The 19,395-nt window shown below is 40.0% G+C and overlaps 1 protein-coding gene across 4 annotated transcripts in view; it reads left to right on the top strand.

The window, feature by feature from the left end:
- The first annotated feature begins 749 nt into the window (after positions 1-749).
- The window catches only part of LOC106568697 (abl interactor 1), a 49,395-nt gene continuing 30,749 nt past the window's right edge, over positions 750-19,395 (top strand). For 2 of the 4 annotated variants that reach the window (XM_045693838.1, XM_045693837.1), the window contains exon 1: positions 750-1,401. In XM_045693838.1, the coding sequence (XP_045549794.1) occupies positions 1,285-1,401 (117 nt within the window). In that variant the 5' untranslated portion in view covers positions 750-1,284. The remainder of the gene's footprint in view (positions 1,402-19,395) is intronic. The other 2 variants (XM_014139264.2, XM_014139263.2) reach the window with 1 other exon arrangement.

The following is a 19,395-nucleotide window of genomic DNA, read 5'->3' as shown; positions in this document are numbered from 1 at the left end:
TCAATTTTTAAATGGTATTAAATCAACAGGCTTTCATAATGTGTCATTGGAATCATATTCAATACCCTCACACCTCGTCAAGGTATTAAATGGATAGGCTACATGCCTATCTAATCGGATTGTTACATATTATTTTCGCTTGAGGCTATTCAGTTGTTGCAAACATTCTCAACATTAAATGTTAATATATGAGTGAATGTAAAAACAGAACCAAGTCGATAGAAGGTGAATTGACCCTATGCATGTTTGGATGGATTAAGCCCTCTGCTGTCTGCATATAGCCCTATGCCGACAGTCCGATACCGACCTCTCAGATTCGGACAAACAAAACATATAATCCCCAAAGCTGCTAGGGAGTTGTAGGCCTAGTGTCTTTTCTTCAAGGCCCATAATGCTCTTCATGGGGGATTTCATATGTGAGATGTAGTGCTGACTCAGAAAGAGGCGAAAGGGATAACTGGGCCCAAAATCTGTATTCTCCAGCAGGTGGCGTTTTGCCGTTTTTTTTCGCTCACCAAGCGATGAGTTTTGTATGGAGGTCAATGAGAGAGTCAACAAAATATTGAATGTCTTATTTGATCGCATAGAAGTGTCGTAATGCTTAGGTTGTTACGAATGTACTTATATAGGTCACGTGACATACCGGCAACTTTGAGAAAAAACACTTAATATCTGAGTTGGGCCTGTTGTTCACACGCGTATCTGCCCTCTCATTGGCTAGAATGGTCCCACCTGCTCTTGCCTCCTTCCGACTGCCCTCCATTTTTAAAGGAACGTATATTCATTGTTAGAGCTGCCACTTGAGTATCTCTGTTCAATATAACGGATAATCTGTGGCTGACTGGAACAACTCAGTTTTGCTTACCTTTAAAAAAAAAGCATATATTTTTGATACACACGCACAAGGACAAAATGTTACAATGTGGCATATAGAATGCAACAAAAGCTGCGTGCCATCGATGGAACACTGGATAGGCTACTTTGTATCACTAGACCGGATTGTACATCACCCTTCATCACTTTTGGGTTTAGGTTCACGAGCGAATATCGCACTGAAATTCAATTGGTCAACAACTAATCGATGCAGTATTTGAACCAATCACATTTAACAACGAGCCACAGAGCGCGTATAATTTGGGACAGTTATAAAATCGAGGCCAGAAATCGAACAATACCAGGCGGAGAGCCCCTTTCTCACCACACGGAAAGCCACAACGCTTTGCATTGAAAAGAAAGAAAGAAAGAAAGAAAGAAAGAAAGGAAGGAAATGCAGAGGGATGTAAGATGGCAGAGCTACAAATGTTGCTAGAGGAAGAAATTCCAGCCGGTAAACGAGCGCTCGTGGAAAGCTACCAAAATCTGTCGAGGGTTGCAGAATACTGTGAAAACAATTATGTACAGGTAAGGAAACTACATCGCTGATAAAATGTTGAATTATATGCGGAATTCGTCGGATTAGTAATGTTATAGAACTGTGTGAAACCGGGGACAGGAAATGTGGCTCTGAGACCAATGACCGCTAAACATGGATATTTAAGTCTTATTTAAACAGGCTTTGGCAATGTAAAAAATAAAAAGCCTACCTCATCATTATATGCTGAAACTGTGGTTACAGCCGCGGACTCTATTCTCCTATAACAGCCGTGTTCGGATGGTTGCCTACTCTTATGACCATTCTAAACCAGCTATTTGATATGCATTTACAAAGCTGCTGAAGACTATTCAGAGGGTGTGTCGTTCTCTTTGATAGGTAGGCTAGAACTGTAGCCTATGCAATGCTATTACAATTGTAGCCAGGGCAACGACAAAAAATGTATCGCTTTCCAAACCTAGGATATCGAATAGGTTAAATGGTTTGAATCGTTTCTTCATTATAGGCTTACTGTCTATTGGCATCGTTGGTCACCGAATGGTGTTACTAGGGCAATAATGGTCGCTCTACTGCAGTTTCCATCAATGTACTATATGCCTTTGAGAGCAGCACGGTAGAGCCAGCAAAGCAGTTCCCGTCATTCTGTATCATGCATGTAATAAATGCGTGACTGGTCTTTCTGTTTGTTTTTACCGACAGTGTGCCTAGTTTAACATTTAGTTAGAAATTGGTAGGTATAGCGGTATAGCAGTCTATTGCCCCTGGATAGGTTTCTGTGCAAGCGACGTATGCCTGTATAAACTACCATTTATCAAATGTATTGCCCGAATTGGTTGAGGCTGCCTGAATTGTAATTACCCGAAAGAGAGGACTGGATTGTGGTAGGCTACCTGTCGTTCCAGATTGATGGATAAAGCGTAGTCCTATACACTTGTTTCATCCTCCGTCTTTCAGATAATTCGAATAGTTGAATTGCGCCCCAGTAGTGGTCTAATGAAACGGTGGGAGCTGTTGTCACTGTACAAATATGATCAAAATTATGAAATATTTGATGTATTTCCTATTCAACCAAACTGTATGAATGAGGCTTGAAATTACTTGTATGCTTTCTAAATATAGTATAATCAAATTATATAACGACTAACTATACGATTTCATCTTCCTTATAACTGTAAAATACCAATTTGTATGTTTAGTGTTAGAGAAAATGTGCATGTTTTCTAAAGGTCTCTATTGATCTTTCCCATCGACGTAAACGTCTCACAGAGCTCTAGCTTGGCTTTCTGAATTCGTTAGGAAATCGCCTTTCATATCATATTAATCGTGTCTGTCTAGGACACAGAAAGTGTTTTTTGTTTAAAATCTATGAATTATTTTAGATTAGTGGCTATAAAACGACCTCTGTATGGGGTACCGTGATGAAACCACGCTCTCCTGCTGCACTATGATGTAAAGATTACAGGCATGTGTGATGTCAGTGGCTGTGATGTAGGGTTCAGCCACGAGTGGATGGACAGTCGGAAGGGCAAATTAAATGCTAGAAGGGACATCCCAGCTTCAAGTGGTTTCAGATTTCACATCCTACATTACACTGGCTCAGGAAATATATTGTTTCCGCCTGACCTAGGGGTATAGCTCAAGGCAAGCTATTTTTATCGACTGTGTCCAAAGATCGATTTATAAGCGAAAATGTCAGTCGGAACAGGTACCAGAACCATGCAGGTCTTTACATCTAAGAGGATTTACTAATAGCCAGGGAACGGCTCCACATCTCTATCCCTCCAATCATCTCTAACTCCTCTTCCTCCCTGTCTTTTGCTGCTGAGCCCTGATTCTCCACATCACTTCCTTCTCTTCCATTGACTTAGATTAGCAGAGGGAGTGGAGAAGAGCAACAAATAGGATACAATTGTGATCAGGAACATAATCTGTCTCTCTTCCTTCCTCTCCCTTTTTCTCAACATACACTCTTCCTAATAAAGGGTTTCCATAATAAATTGTGTGATACAGTTACATACACTCTCTCTCTCTCTCCCCCCCTCCAATCAACTTTCTTGCCTGACAGACTAACTACAGAGTTAGCCAATGCTAGCTGATTAGTTACGAAGCAGGGACAGTTTTCAAATGAAACACATCGGTAGAAACAGGACAAAACACGCAACTTGCTAGCTGGCTATGTAAACAAGTATCGAACTCGTCATATGAGCTCATCTACTACCCTAACAGGACAGCTAAGCTGTCTCATAATAGGAATACTAGGCAATGTACACTGCTTTCGGAAAGTATTCAGACCCCTTGACATTTTACACATTTTGTTACGTTACAGCCTTATTCTAAAATTGATCAAATTGTTTCCCCCCCCCCCCTCCCCCCCCATTAATCTACACACAATACCCCATACTGACTAAGCAAAAACAATTGTATCAATTTTAGAATAAGGCTGTAATGTAACAAAATGTGGAAAAAGTGGGTCTGAATACTTTCCAAATGCACTATATATTAGAGGTCGGCCGATTATGATTTTTCAACGCCGATACTGATTATTGGAGGACCAAAAACCCCCGATACCGATTAATCGGACGATTTAAAAAATATATATATTTATTTGTAATAATGACAATTACAACAATACTGAATGAACACTTATTTGAACTTAATATTATACATCAATAAAATCTATTTAGCCTCAAATAAATAATGAAACATGTTAATTTTCATTTAAATAATGCAAAAACAAAGTGTTGGAGACGAAAGTAAAAGTGCAATATGTGCCATGTAAGAAAGCTAACGTTTAAGTTCCTTGCTCAGAACATGAGAACATATGAAAGCTGGTGGTTCCTTTTAACATGAGTCTTCAATATTCCCAGGTAAGATGTTTTAGGTTGTAGTTATTATAGGAATTATAGGACTATTTCTCTCTATACGATTTGTATTTCATATACATTTGACTATTGGATGTTCTTATAGGCACTTTAGTATTGCCAGTGTAACAGTATAGCTTCCGTCCCTCTCCTCGCTTCTACCTGGGCTTGAACCAGGAACACATCGACAACAGCCACCCTCGAAGCAGCGTTACCCATGTAGAGGAAGGGAAAAAACTACTCCAAGTCTCAGAGCGAGTAACGTTTGAAACGCTATTAGCGCGCACCCGGCTAACTAGCTAGCCATTTCACATGGGTTACACCAGCCTAATCTTGGGAGTTGATAGGCTTGAAGTCATAAACAGCGCAATGCATTGCGAAGGGCTGCTGGCAAAATGCACGAAAGTGCTATTTTGAATGAATGCTTACGAGCCTGCTGCTGCCTACCATCGCTCAGTCAGACTGCTCTATCAAATCATAGACTTAATTATAACATAATAACACACAGAAACACGAGCCTTAGGTCATTAATATGGTCGAATCCGGAAACTATCATCTCAAACAAAACGTTATTCCTGTTACATTGCACAACCTTCAGTGTTATGTCATAATTACGTAAAATTCTGACAAATTACCCAAAGTGTTGCATATACCCTGACTGCGTGCAATGAACGCAAAATGACACAATTTCACCTGGTTAATATTACCTGCTAACCTGAATTTCATTTAGCTAAATATGCAGGTTTAAAAATATATACTTCTGTGTATTGATTTTAAGAACGGCATTGATGTTTATGGTTAGGTACAGTCTGCAAAGATTGTTTTTTTCGCAAATGCGCTTTTGTTAAATCATCCCCCATTTGGCGACGTCTCCTGTCTTTGTTAGGAAGAAATAGTATTCACACAGTTCGCAACGAGCCAGGCGGCCCAAACTGCTGCATATACCCTGACTCTGTTGCAGAGGTGACACATTTTCCCTAGTTAAAAGAAATTCATGTTAGCAGGCAATATTAACTAAATATGCAGGTTTAAAAATATATACTTGTGTATTGATTTTAAGAAAGGCATTGATGTTTATGGTTGGAGCAACGTTTACCTAAGCGATTATATGCAACGCATGACAGGCTAGATAAACTAGTAATATCATCAACCATGTGTAGTTAACTAGTGATTATGATTGATTGATTGTTTTTTATAAGATAAGTTTAATGCTAGCTAGCAACTTACCTTAGCTTCTTACTGCATTCGAGTAACCTCGTGGAGTGCAATGTAAAGCAGGTGGTTAGAGCGTTGGACTAGTTAACCGTAAGGTTGTAAGTTTGAATCCCTGAGCTGACAAGTGAAAAATCTGTCTTTCTGCTCCTCAACAAGGCAGTTAACCCACCGTTCCTAGGCCGCCATTGAAAATGAGAATGTGTTCTTAACTGACTTGCCTAGTTAAATAAAGGTCAAAAAATATATAATAATAATAATAAAATCGGCGTCCAAAAAGACCGATTTCCGATTGTTATGAAAACTTGAAATCGGCCCTAATTAATCGGCCATTCCGATTAATCGGTCGACCTCTACTTTATATCCTACGAATATCTGCACCTAGCAAACATAACAAACTATAACAAAAGCCCAACAGATTATCACAAATTACTCTAGCCTTAATTTCGGAAGCTATTTAACTGGTTGTCTGTATGGCTAGCTGGTGAAAGTGACAGTTGAGTTTGACGCTTCAGCACAGCCCAAAATTTACCGCTACACACAACTTTTCTTGCCTGACAGGCTAACTAGTTAGCTAGCTAGTTATAGCAAGACATTTCCATATGAATTACATTAGTACAAACAAGACAAAACAACCAACTAGTTATCTGACTATATACAGCTAAACACTGCAACTATTTCCAAGAGACAGAGCAATTATTCGAGCTCCACCGCTGATGTGCTTGCCTTTACCAACCAAGTTATCATGACATGACAGGACTTGCTAATCTGAGAGCTATTCCCCAACTTTCACAGCATCAAACATAGACAACACCAAACATATATCTGCTGTTTACTTATTTCACTCACCTCGACATCATCGCTTTTCAAAGTGCAAAGACGTGTCCGAATTCATATCACCGACCAATAAAGCCTTTTTCACAGTGAAAGGTCGTGTCCGCTTCGGCAGCGTCATTTTGAGTAATGAAGTAAAAAAAACGTTGAAATGTCAAATGACAGCATACCCAACAGCCACGTGAATACGACAACAGGTTGTTAGCAAGTTCATTTTGCGATATTGACACAGATATTATTGTTAGAAAACATGGCCGTTTGCGGCTGCTATAGTAAGTAATTTAAAGAAAGGCTGTAGACGGCCGCTATGGGTCCTAAAGAGTTAATTAAAGTATAATTTTGTTAAAAGTTCTAATGTTACTGTCCCCACCACAACAAAAAAATACTTAACGGGAAATGTCACTGCTATTCTATTTCACTGTATATATCCGTTAATATGTTATTAACATATCATATGTATCATAAACATTTTGAATTTCCTCACTACATGTAAATATAAGCGCCCCAGTAGAAATGGGTCTGCTACATTTCCTGGTTGTAAGCAAAGCACATTATCCAGACTTCATAGCGATTTCAGGACTTAGTACTGCCCGGTGGAGGTGTATCCAGTTATGGGAGAAATATCAAAGTGTTTGTAGCCAGCACTTTCAGACAGAGGATTTTGAAAAGGAACTGAATTCTCAACTGATGGGGTTGCCATGTCGTCGAACATTGAAAGGTGATGCTGTTCCATCGATTTTCCCTTTCACTTCAAAGAGGGAGGCATCCGATCAGCCAACATCAGAGCAGCAGAAAAGAAGTCAAGCTGAGGTAACGTAGCTAACGTTACCTAGCTAACTAGCTAGCAAACTACATTTCTTTTCAGTGCCTTCAGAAAGTATTCACACCCCTTGGTTTTGTTGTGTTACAGCCTAAATTTAAAATGGAATAAATGTAGATATTTTTTCACTGGCCTACACACAGTACTCTATAATGTCAAAGTGGATTAATGTTAAAAAAAAAATTAGTTGATTAGTGAATTTCCAACACAGATTCAACCACAAAGACCACAGAGGTTTTCCAATGCCTCTCAAAGAAGGGCAACTATTGGTAGATGGATACAAATAAAAAAGAAGACATTGAATAGGAAGGAAACTGCTCAGAGATTTCACCATGACGCCAATGGTGTCACGCCTGCTCCCGCTCCACCTCCCTGGTGCTCGAGGACGCCAGGCTGCCCATCATCACGCACACCTGTCACCATCATTACATGCATCAGTGCAATATTGGACTCACCTGGACTCCTTCACCTTGTTGATTACTCCTTCTATATCTGTCTGTTCCTCAGTTTGTTCCCCGTGTCAGCATATTGTCGTTATGTTTCCCCTGTTCAGACGCTGTCCTTGTTTGTTTCTTGTCAGTTATTTATTAAATGTTCACTCCCTGTACTTGCTTCTCGTCTCCCAGCGTCTGTCCTAAAATAATGCTGACACCACAATTTGAAGCATAATGGAGTTTTTTGTTTTGTTGATGACGTCGAGTGCCACTGGCGAAGGAACCAGGGGTGCCTCAGCTGGTTCGTCGGGCTTCCACGCCTTAGCTGGTTCGAAAGGTTTCCTTGTCTCGGTTGGCTCAGCAGGCTCCTACCCCACGTCATGCCTCAGCCAACACATCAGGCTTCGGCGCCTCAGCCAGCTCGTCGCGCTCCCACGCCTCAGCCGGCTCGTCGCGCTCCCATGCCTCAGCCGCCTCGTCCGACTCCCATGTCTCGGCCGGCCCATCAGACTCGCCCAGGTGGGACGCCGGGTGGCGCCCCTAGTGGGGGTGGTACTGTCACTCTGCTCCCCCTCGCGCCAGGCTGCCCATCATTACGCACACCTGTCACCATATCAGTGCAATATTGACTCACCTGGACTCTCCTTCACTTTGATGATTGCCCCTTCTATATCTGTCTGTTCCTCAGTTTGTTCCCCGTGTCAGCATATTGTCGTTATGTTTCCCCTGTTCAGAAGCTGTCCTTGTTTGTTTCTTGTCAGTTATTTATTAAATGTTCACTCCCTGTTCTTGCTTCTCATCTCCCAGCATCTGTCCTTACAAATGGTGAGTTTAAAACGGTTACAGAGTTTAATGGCTGTGATAGGATAACTGAGGTTGGATCAACAATATTGTAGTTACTCCACAGTACTGACCTAATTGACAGAGTTAAAAGAAGGAAGCCTGTACAGAATACAAACCTTCTAAAACATCCATCCTGTTTGCAACAAGGCACAAAAGTAATACTGCAAGAAATGTGGCAAAGCAATTAACTTTTTGTCCTGAATACAAAGTGTTATGTTTGGGGCAAATCCAATACAACACATTACTGAGTACCACTTTTCAAGCATAGTGGTGGCTGCATCATGTTATGGGTAAAGAATAATAGACACATTTTGCACAATCCAGGTGTGGAAAACTGTTCAAGAACTTACCCGGAAAGACTCACAGCTGTAATTGCTGCCAAAGGTGATTCTAACATGTATTTGCTCAGGGGGTGTGAATACTTATGTAATCAAAATATATTCGTATTTTATTTTAGATTCAAAAAAATTTACACGTTAGAATTTTTCTTCCACTTTGACATTGCAGAGTATTTTGTGTAGATTGTTGACAAAAAATGACAATTAAATCCATTTTAATTACACTTTGTAACACAACAATATGAATACTTTCTGAAGGCACTGTATCTAAACCACAATCTAGCTTGCTAGCTTTCATAATATGCTGGCTAGACATTCCAAAGCATATCAATTTAATTAGCCAGCTGCTATCTGGCAATGTGATTTGTAACTTTGCAAGCTGACATTAACTTCGTTAGGTTACGGTAGCTAACCGTTAGCTCGCTAACTAAGTACCGCAAAGGCTAATGTGACTTTGTTCTATTTAGAGTCCGATCCCATCAACATCTGCATAGGCATCAAGCTCAGCACCAGGAAATAATGTAAGTCACCTTGAAAAATCGACTAAATCTTTCAATGACTCTATACATTAGCAAATATATTGGAGCTAGGGATTAGCATGGTCTGTATCTTGTTGTCATAGTTGGTGTGTTTACAAGTAGGCTACAACTTCTACTGTAGTTTTCTCTGAATTATGGAGGCTTAGTTGATTACTCATGCAAGGCTTGAAGTCTAAATTGGAGGAAATTAGGCATTAGTAAGGAGGGGATGGTGTGGGTGACTGACTGGGTTGGGTACTGTATGTGAAGATTAGTATGCATGATCTATTGACATGAGGGGGGTGGGTGAGTGGATATAGTACCTTGTTTGAGCATGTGTTGATGGGGAAAAGTAGTAAAATGTTGGCTTATCACTCACTAGTGTGTCCTACAGACTAACCCTGCTGCTGCTGATGGTGACTTTGACACCAGCTTTAGTAGTACAGTGCCTGTAGACCCATTGGATGAAAGCTTTCAGCCTGGAATAAGCTTAAGCTCAACATCATCTGACTTAGAAACAAGCCAGGACAGCCAAAGGTATTTATGAAAGTACACTACCCTCTTGAGAAAACAAAAATCACCAATACACTAAACTGTCTACAAGACAAGTGCTCCTCAAACTTTTCACACCCTTGTAGTCAATTCTTTGGCATGGGGGAGAGGGGCTGTTAGTATACTTTTGTAGCCTATTTACTCGATTGATCGCAGTGCCTGTCTACTTAACAGCACAACTAGAGGTTGAAGCAGTGGGTGGTGAAGAAAGCGTATGAGAGGCTTGTCCACCTGGCTGTGGAGTGCAGAAAGGACCAGAAAGTTGTCTACAAGGAGCCTGATTCACAGCTCCCCAAACCCAACATCGCCACAGCCTGCTAAACCAGCTGCCATTACCCAACACAAGAAGAGGTTCACCAGCTGAAGAACATTCTGAAACCTGCCTGGAACATTCAACCAACACATCCATATTTAGTTTGACTGATATAGTAGTATAATATAAAATGCCTATTATGCTCAGCTGCACTGTGGTATAGATGTGGCTAGCTGTTGTACATATAGTGTTTTTATATGATCTTTTTTTACAAGTGACTAAATGATTCCAGCTGCATCAGAAAGCAATAAAGTGTTGACTTCAACTTCTGGCTCAATTCATTGTGATATTCGTGAAATGTATTTGGATAAACTAGCTTCAGTCTTACTGCTAAAACAAATGATGTAGGGAGTTGGTATATCATTTAAACTGAAATTTGTTGGAAAGTGAACATGCTTCAATATAACAGTAGATTAGTCTGTCATAATAGCAAATAAGCAGACATGGCTTGTATTCAAGACAAAGTTTATTTACTCTGGAGGCCGAGGTGAGTTTACAAAGCAGTATGCAGGAACACTTATGACAATGTATGACAGTATATTTTTTTATTTTACTGTATACACTAACGCTTATAATAAATACTACAGTTCTACAAATACTACAGTTCTACATAGGTCTTCCCTGTGGCTCAGTTGGTAGAGCATAGTGTTTGCAACGCCAGGGTTGTGGGTTCGATTCCCACGGGGGGGCCAATACGAAAAGAAAAAAAATGCATGAAATGTATGCATTCACTACTGTAAGTCGCTCTGGATAAGAGCGTCTGCTAAATTACTAAAATGTAAGGAAATACTTGCATATTGTGTGTTTGGTGGCGCAATGAGGTGTTTGAAGTTATTTTGATACATTGGGAGATTGGAACCTTTCACATCTCTTGAGAGTCACAAACTTCTTTGTATCCAAGCGGTTTTGTCTGTGAGAGGAAAACGCTAGTGCACATTCATGGGCAATCATTGTATACTGTATGTATTCCTACTGTAGCAGCATGGTGTAGAATATGAGACATCTCGTAGACACACGTTAGCTAGCTAGCTACAACACACAGGTGTAGTTACTCCAAGACTAATATGAGTCATAAAACCAAAGTCATTCCTTTACTTTCCACCATCGTCAAAACATTTCTCCAGTTTTGCTAATAATGAGAGGCACTAGGCTAGTTAGCTAGCGATAACATTAGACTACAGTACATTTTAGGTATAGTAAGTATACAGCTAGCTAGCTAAACTTGTCTAGCTTGTATTGTAGTGGTACTAGCAAGCCCTGTCATGGACGACTCAATTACCAAATTGTACTGTACTGAACAACACTGCTTTGTGTAAAAAGAGAGCTTCTTTTGCTAGCTAGATACCGACAGCAAAACAACTCACTTGTTTGTCATTTTCCCTCCTGAGTCCTGGTCCAGCTGGTCTAGGCTGCCACCCCTGCTTGCAGGTCTCGCAATTATTTTTCTCGCTGTCTCAACTCCTCTTCAGTGTATTCCGGTTCAAATAAATAGGGCTCTATATAAAAGAACATCAACAAAAACAATCGTCATCCAGCTCTTTTTGGAAAGAGGAATCATCAGAAGCAGCCATTGTAGCTAATTATTTAGCAATCTTGGATAGACAGCCCTTACGAAATAAGATTGCAGTCAGAGTGCAGTATAACTGCAGTACACAACAGTATAATTGCAGTTAGAGTGCAGTGTAGCTGCAGTATGCTGCAAATACTGCATCTAAAATAACACCTTTTTTTACTGCAGTAATTTAACAGGGTAACTGCAGTTAGAGTGCAGTATAATCCAAAATACCACAATCGACTGCAGTTACTGCAATATTACTGCAGTTTTAAAACTGCATACTTTTTTTTGAAAGGGAGTGCATGGTAACATAGCTTCTGTGAACCTGTAAACTAGTACCACCCCGTTTTGAAAAGCATGCCTTTGAGGGTGGGAACAAGGAAGTAGGTCTCCGTCTGGCTGTAGTCTTCACAAATCCAGGGATAATGAGTCAACCTAGATATCCTGCAATGTCCTGGCAGATAGGAACATTGTTGAGACAAGTCCAATGGTTCTATTGAACAAGGACAACCATATCTATTCGCTGCTAGTGTGATCGTGCAATCTGCGAAACACAAAGCCCACAATAATTGTTACAAAACATGATTCCATTCATTTTTAGATCAGACAGCAGGCTCAATCAACCAATGACATCATTTGTCATTCCTACCATCTGGTGCCTTTTTTGGTCCCCAGGAAATATCACCTCATATTTAGTGAAAATGTGGATTGCAAAATAATTTATATATAAAGTTTACCATAAACACACAAATCAAATCAAATTTTATTGGTCGCATACACATATTTATCAGATGTTATTGCAGGTGTAGCAAAATGCTTGCGTTCCTTGCCCCAGCAGTGCAGTAATATCTAACAATTAACAACAATACACACAGATCTAAAAGTAAAATAATTATATAAATATTAGGACGTATCTCAAAGTATATTTTATGCTTTTTGTTTTTAGTGGTTGCAGATGTTTTTGCCATGTCCCCGGGTGCTATTCATCAACTTCTATGAGAAATATAAGCCATTAAATAACAAAATATAAAACCTCTTTCTTCATTATTTTATAATCCTACTTAAAATCTTTCATCAAAAACGTTTTTTTTTTAAAATGATGATTGTATTTATTGTTATTGTATTTAATATTTTCTATGTCCTTGATTTCCCTGTTAGTTTGTAGTACCCTTTTTAAACACAGCCCCTTCCCACAATGACATCACATTCAGGAAGTGTCAACATTTTTGGGGTGGGAAAAAAAGCGCAAAGCTACATAAATATAAACACTCAGTTTTACCCAGATGTATCTCCCCAGAGACCACCAAAGAAAAATCCTGATTGGATATTTTTTTCTCCTCAGTTTTCTCAGACATTGATATTTAAAAAATACAACCATTATTAGAAGGCTTTGTTGGTTCCCCACTGATATACAGTCAGGTCCAAAATGACTGGCACCATTGACAAAGATGATAAAAAAAAACGGTATAAAGTTAATAATACAAATACAGAGCTACAGGAAACTGCCAAAATAATGGAAACACCAACATAAAGTGTCTTAATAGGGCGCTGGTCCACCACGAGCCAGAACAGTGGCTGAAACTATATTGGAGGGATGCAACTTCATTCTTCCACAATAAATTATATCATTTGGTGTCTTGTTGATGGTGGTGGAAAAGGCTGTCTCAAGCACCACTCCAGAATATCCCATTATTGTTCAATTGGGTTGAGACCTGGTGACTGACATGCTGACCACACACATTCATGTTATTCAATCATTGCATCCACACTGCCTGCGCGCTTCAATGAGCGTAAAACTTGGTTCTATTTGTGATGCTTGACACGCTGCAAGTCCTGCCTCTCTCATCTCCTCATTGGGTTTTAGGAGCATATACACACGTGGGTGATTGATTGATGAACTGAGGTTCACACTCCAGTCCAGTTGGTGGTGGTAATGCGCCTTAAAGTTGTTTTCCAACCGCCATATAAAGTCCAAAGAAGAAGAAGCCTGAAGGAGGAGAGATTACTAGAATCAAACTCGGTTTAACTTTTATCTGTGTATTAATTGTTGGAGTAGAGGACCTTGTTCATTTCAGGTAAAATAACAACCCAATGTTTATATCCCAGGACAAATTAGCTAGCAACAGTAAGCTACTGTAGCTAGCTAAATTGCCATGAATGTTTAATGCTTTTCGACCTGTCCCCAAATTAATTTAGTTGGTTCAGTTTGTTTTGATATTTCAACCTACGTGTCCTGATAGCATCTGGTGTGGGTGGCCAAAATCAACATGCGGGCGATGGCGCACGTGGACGCACCCACACGCATGTGCGCGCACCCGGTGTAGTCAGCATGTGAGACGGCCATGGCATATGACATCGTTTTCATTCTCATCAAACTATTCAGTGATCACTCGTACCCTGTGGGGTTATAGCCATGGTAGCCAAAATAATGGCCTGCCCAGCCAATACTTGACCTAAGCATGATGGGATGTTAATTGCTTAATTAAGTCAGGAACCACACCTGCTGTGTGGAGCACCTGCTTTCAATATACTTTGTATCCCTAATTTACTCAAGTGTTTCCATTATATTGGCAGTTACCTGTATATTGTATGCTCAACATTTTTGGACTATAACATTATTTTATACTAATACAAATTGCTCAGAGAAAGATTCTTGTTTAACAAGAATAGTTTAAAAAAAGATAGTGGGCAACATTTGTTTATCAATGGGGTTCAAGTCCAGAGACTGAGATGGACATTGCAAAATGTTGCTTTTGTGGTCAATTAACCATTTCTTTGTGGATTTTGATGTGTGCTTGGGGTTATTGAAGATACACTTGAAGCCAAGTTTCAGCCTCCTGGCAGAGGCAGCCAGGTTTTGATCTAAAATGTCCTGGTACTGGGTAAAGTTCATAATGCCGTTGACCTTAACAAGGGCCCCAGGACCAGTGGAAGTGTATCATATTAATGAACAAACAAACAACAAAGTGTGGGCCAGATTATGCACTCAGGAGTGCCATTTTGTTGAGGCTATGACAACGACGCTAACGGAATAGCAATTTGGAGATCTAATGGTCACCCATTGTGGGCACCAGATATGCCATATTGTAGAATCCAGATAAATCCAACTGTGTAGTTGGATAGCTCGTCATCAGTGACATCATTGAGGAGCACTACAGGTCATGTTGCCTGCTATAACACCTTTATAACCATATCATAAAAGAACGCAATGCCCATTGATAAATGCCATAATCCGTAATGACAGGCAAACTCGCATAATAGCTTTCCCCATAGACTTCCAGTTGTTGCGCTAATGCTAGTTGGCAACTTCCTTCAAATTGCACGCAGACACAAAGAAAATCATTGCCAAAATCACAAACTATCCCATTAAGGAAGGAAACACACAAGCAACAGTATTTGTCACAGCTGAGCCCCCACTTTAAATCCCCCTTCACATGATATCCTACTGACTGGATGTTTCTCTCATGAGTCATGAGTTTTTGGACTTAATGTTTTAAGGCCCTTCAAGTCTTTTTCAAGTAGTAGCAGCAGGCCTGTCTGACAAGTATCGTTAGATGATGGGGTACTAGTTCAAACGTACCAGGTTAGTATAATGTGGGTCTCCCATCATAAGGTAGGCTACCAAATACCAAGAAAAAAGACTGGTTAGTCTTGGTAAAGGAGTTGAAAATGAAGAGATATAGGGGTTGGAGATTAGAAGAGTTGTACCAGGTTAGTATCATGTGTGTCTTCCATCAAAAGGTACCACCTACCATTAGTGATGGGGGGAAAAAAATTGCTAGTTACATATCGCAATATTATTGTGGACGATATAATACTGATTCCTTGACTCCTAGTATCGATTTGTTTATATATATATATATTTTGTGGTTTTGCTAGCTAGCGTTAGCAGGCGGCCTGTTCAGAAACTAACACATGAAATTAGTGGAACATTTGATGAGAAATGAACACCACAGAACAGTGAGTATTGTACACACCATTGGGTGATTAAACTGTTGAGATGTTGAGTGAGATGGTTTTTTTTCCTGTCAATTTCCCCTGTGCTATGGATTCAGACCAAGAAGTGTTGTGTTTCAATCTTCTATCACTTAGTGACTTCTAGCATGAAATGACTTCAGTTGATAAACGACTTCATACAATCATGTCCCCTGGAGAAGATTTTATATTAGAATTACTATTAACTTCAGTAGGGACTCTAGGGAGTGTATTGTTGTGGTTTTACCTTCTTTCCTCCTATATATTAGCAAAGTATTGATGTATACAATTACCTACCATGAGGTTGTGGCCCTACTGTACATGACATTGGCTGCTCCGCACGTATCCAATGTTATAGAGAATGTCCTCTTTGACCCTTGGGTTACTAGGTCACTCCCTTCTGGCTCAGCAGCAACAGGGGTTCCAAACTGCTCTCCATTTGGGTGAGCAGTACTCCACCATAAAAACTGTTGTACTGCAGGTTAAGTAAGATCCGTGTTCAATTTGCACTGCTCTACCTATATTGTGCCCTGGTGTGTTGGTTAATGGAAATATCTAACATATAAAAAATCTTGGATCTACCAAATCCAGTTAGAGAATTTAGGTAATCCCACCACGGCCACCAAATGTACTTAAAATGACCGAGTGCTTCTGTTATGTTGTATATGGTTTCTAAACGCTCAAGCTTTGTTGAAATAATATTTATACACTCAAAATGCATTCAACAGCCTAAATACAGCATGATCCCAAATGTTGCAAAAATAAAATTGGGACTGTGTAGCTTTTTTTTAGGATGTTTGGTCTATGTTTAAAAGGTGTTAACACAACCTAATCCTTCTCTCTCCACCACTAAGATGTACCAATTGTCCTCAATTACCCTGAATTAAAGGTGTGCCCCCTTGCTTTGTAGACAAATAAAGACACCAATGCAGATGAGACAGACATTCTCCCAAATTCATTCACTCAACCTATTAATTGCGCCAACCAAGTTGCTTTCAATGATAACAAGGCTTTAGCCATGGTTTGATTTCTAACAAGTGCATAATATAAGAGTACGTTAAGTCACACATTCATACTGTACTATTATTCAGAGGAATGGAAGAATGGGGACATACAGTATATGGAGATGTCGATCACTGATACAAGTTGCTTTCTAGATGTGTGCGTTTGTGTGTGTGCCTGAGGACATGCATGCGTGTGTATGTGTGCGTGTGCGTTGCCGTCCTGTATGTACAATTCAGTGCCAAGTTTGTGCTGCGATTACATTGTAAGACATAGGCTTTTTAAGTGTCTGTGTTTGTGCTGGTATGTGTTGTCAGAATCTCTTTGACTGCACTGTGTGGACTTGCTTTGATGCATTGTGTACACTCAGGGCCTTTTCTATTTACACAAATTCACTGTAACAGGGTCTGTTGTATCCAACCCAATCTTTCAAATACCTTGAGCATTTTCTCTAGTCTGCCTGGAGTGCCAGATGGGAGTGGTATGCAGTTTAGGGACTATTTTATTGGTACATTAAGCCAGGCAATCTTAATCAAGCTCCGATAAAGTATTTGAAATGAATTAAAATAGTATTTGAACCCAGGTCTGCTGATTGTGTGATGTGTAGTCTTCATGCACTTCATAGGCCTATACTTACAACGGAACTGTGTGTAGAGCAATGACTGTAGGCTCAGACAGATGGCTGTTGCAGCAGGGAGGGACCCGCTTCTTAACCGATGTCCCAGCATTCCCGGAGGCTAACGTCCCAATGTGCACCTGTCTATTCGGAAGTGGCGGTGTGAATTCCACTCTACCCAGCCTGCACTGCTTTGCACCTTATCAGAAATGTCAAGTAACATATGGAGAAAAACCCTGTCCTCGTGTAGGCAGAGGTATTTTTAGAGCACCACCTAAGTGCTGTTATCATTGTTTTCCTATGTTGTCCCCTGGGTGAATTCGTGTTCTGTATTTGTTTTGCACAAGTTTATTTGACTCTGCCTGTGTCCCCCTACATTGTATGTCTATTTCTCCTCCTTTTGAAAATCTCTGTCCTTCCACCTTTCCCGTTATATTTTTTATTTCGTTATTTAAAATGAAACCTTTATTTAACTAGGCAAGTCAGTTAAGAAAAAATATGATTTAAAATGACGGCCAACACCGGCCAAACCCAGGCGACGCTGGTCCAATCGTGCACCGCCCTATGGGACTCCGAATCACGGCCGGTTGTGGTACAGCTTGGATTCAAACCAGGGTGCCTGAAGTGACGCCTCTAGCACTGAGATGCAGAGCCTTAGACTGCTGTGCCACTCGGGAGCCCAATCCCCCAAATCTCGCTTTTTCACTTTTTAAATTAAATTCAATAAAGCAACAAATACTAGCAAATGCCAAAGCAGAAGAGTTGATGATCTACAACAGTTTTCTGTTTTCCAAACCTCTACTCAAGTACCCCCTGCCAGTTTCATGTATTTGATGTATTCCAGTGCTAGCACACCTGAGGGGGTGCCCAAGGAAAGGTTTGCAAAACATTGTTGTGGATCTACAACTCCTCTGCTTTGGCAATATGAGAAATTCCACTGTAACGGAATTGCGCTGAGACTCAGATTTCTCTTTTAAAATGTACGCCAAACAGAAACTATTGATTTCAAAGTTTAACAAACCATACAACTCTATGCACATGGACTACTTATAACTGTTTACACTAAATATTTTACAAAAACACATTTACTGGAAGATCTGTGTAGATGCAAAGTTTCTAAACAGAATTACGGTGAAATCGCCCTTTGTTTTTTTTGTGACCACGTTTCCCAAAAACTTTGCTAAATATCTGCTCTCAGTTAAAGATTCAAAGATGTCTGCAGAAGGAATGGGGTGGCAGCTAAGATGACACCTTGCCTTTGAAAAAATATAATTTGGTTATTGAACTACAGAAAGTGACGTGGATTTACACCCGGTAACATAATTGCGGTAACGGAATTTCATCATGGGTCCCTGATCTGTACTACAGAAATGCATAAATATGAGTAGAATTTCATTCTCTTCCTGGTGATGTATCCTAAATAGGTACACAAAGGTAGAAATATGCAATATCCTCCTTTTGAATATTTGGGTATTATTCTACACACTGGCTATTATTTTTGTGACCTCCGCCACCAAACAAGACCAGATTTGGTGGGTCTGGACCAACCAAATCTGAACCAATCATATTTGTCTAAGTTTCACAAGTTTTAACTACTTATCAACGTCCATGGACATCCGGTGTTTGTCGGTGCTCAGTGGGTGAGGATGCTAGTTACGATAAATGGAAAGAGAGGGCTCATGGGTAGGTGTCAGTAAGAGCCGAGAGAGGTGACATTAATTAGAGTGAGGGAGAGAAGGGTTATCCAGACTTTTCACACTCTTGCTTTGACCACTATACGACAGAAAGAGAAAGAAAGAAAACAGTTTATCAGCTATACAGTGTGGAAGTGGAAGGGAGGACTGTAGCACTTTCACTATCCTTCCTCATCATGAGGGAGAGACATTAGAAAATATCTTAAAGATATGTGGGTTTTTGGTAACGGAATTTCAAGGTATATTACAATGTTTCTTAAACTTACAGAAGGCAGAAGAAATTCTCCTTAACTAAATAAAGTGTTGATATTAGTTGGCATGGATCTTTACTTTAACAGTATTATGTTTTGATGTATTTATTATACCTTTGAAGACTTTTCTGGTTGATGTTTTCTAAGAACCCTTTTCCATCTGTTTAACAAGAAATCAACCATTGCTGATTCAACATTTTTAGGA

Source organism: Salmo salar, chromosome ssa14 (genome assembly GCF_905237065.1).
Source record: "Salmo salar chromosome ssa14, Ssal_v3.1, whole genome shotgun sequence".
Classification (NCBI taxonomy): domain Eukaryota; kingdom Metazoa; phylum Chordata; class Actinopteri; order Salmoniformes; family Salmonidae; genus Salmo; species Salmo salar.
Note: the sequence above shows the minus strand (reverse complement) of the source record. Positions and strands in the feature narration are given on the sequence as shown.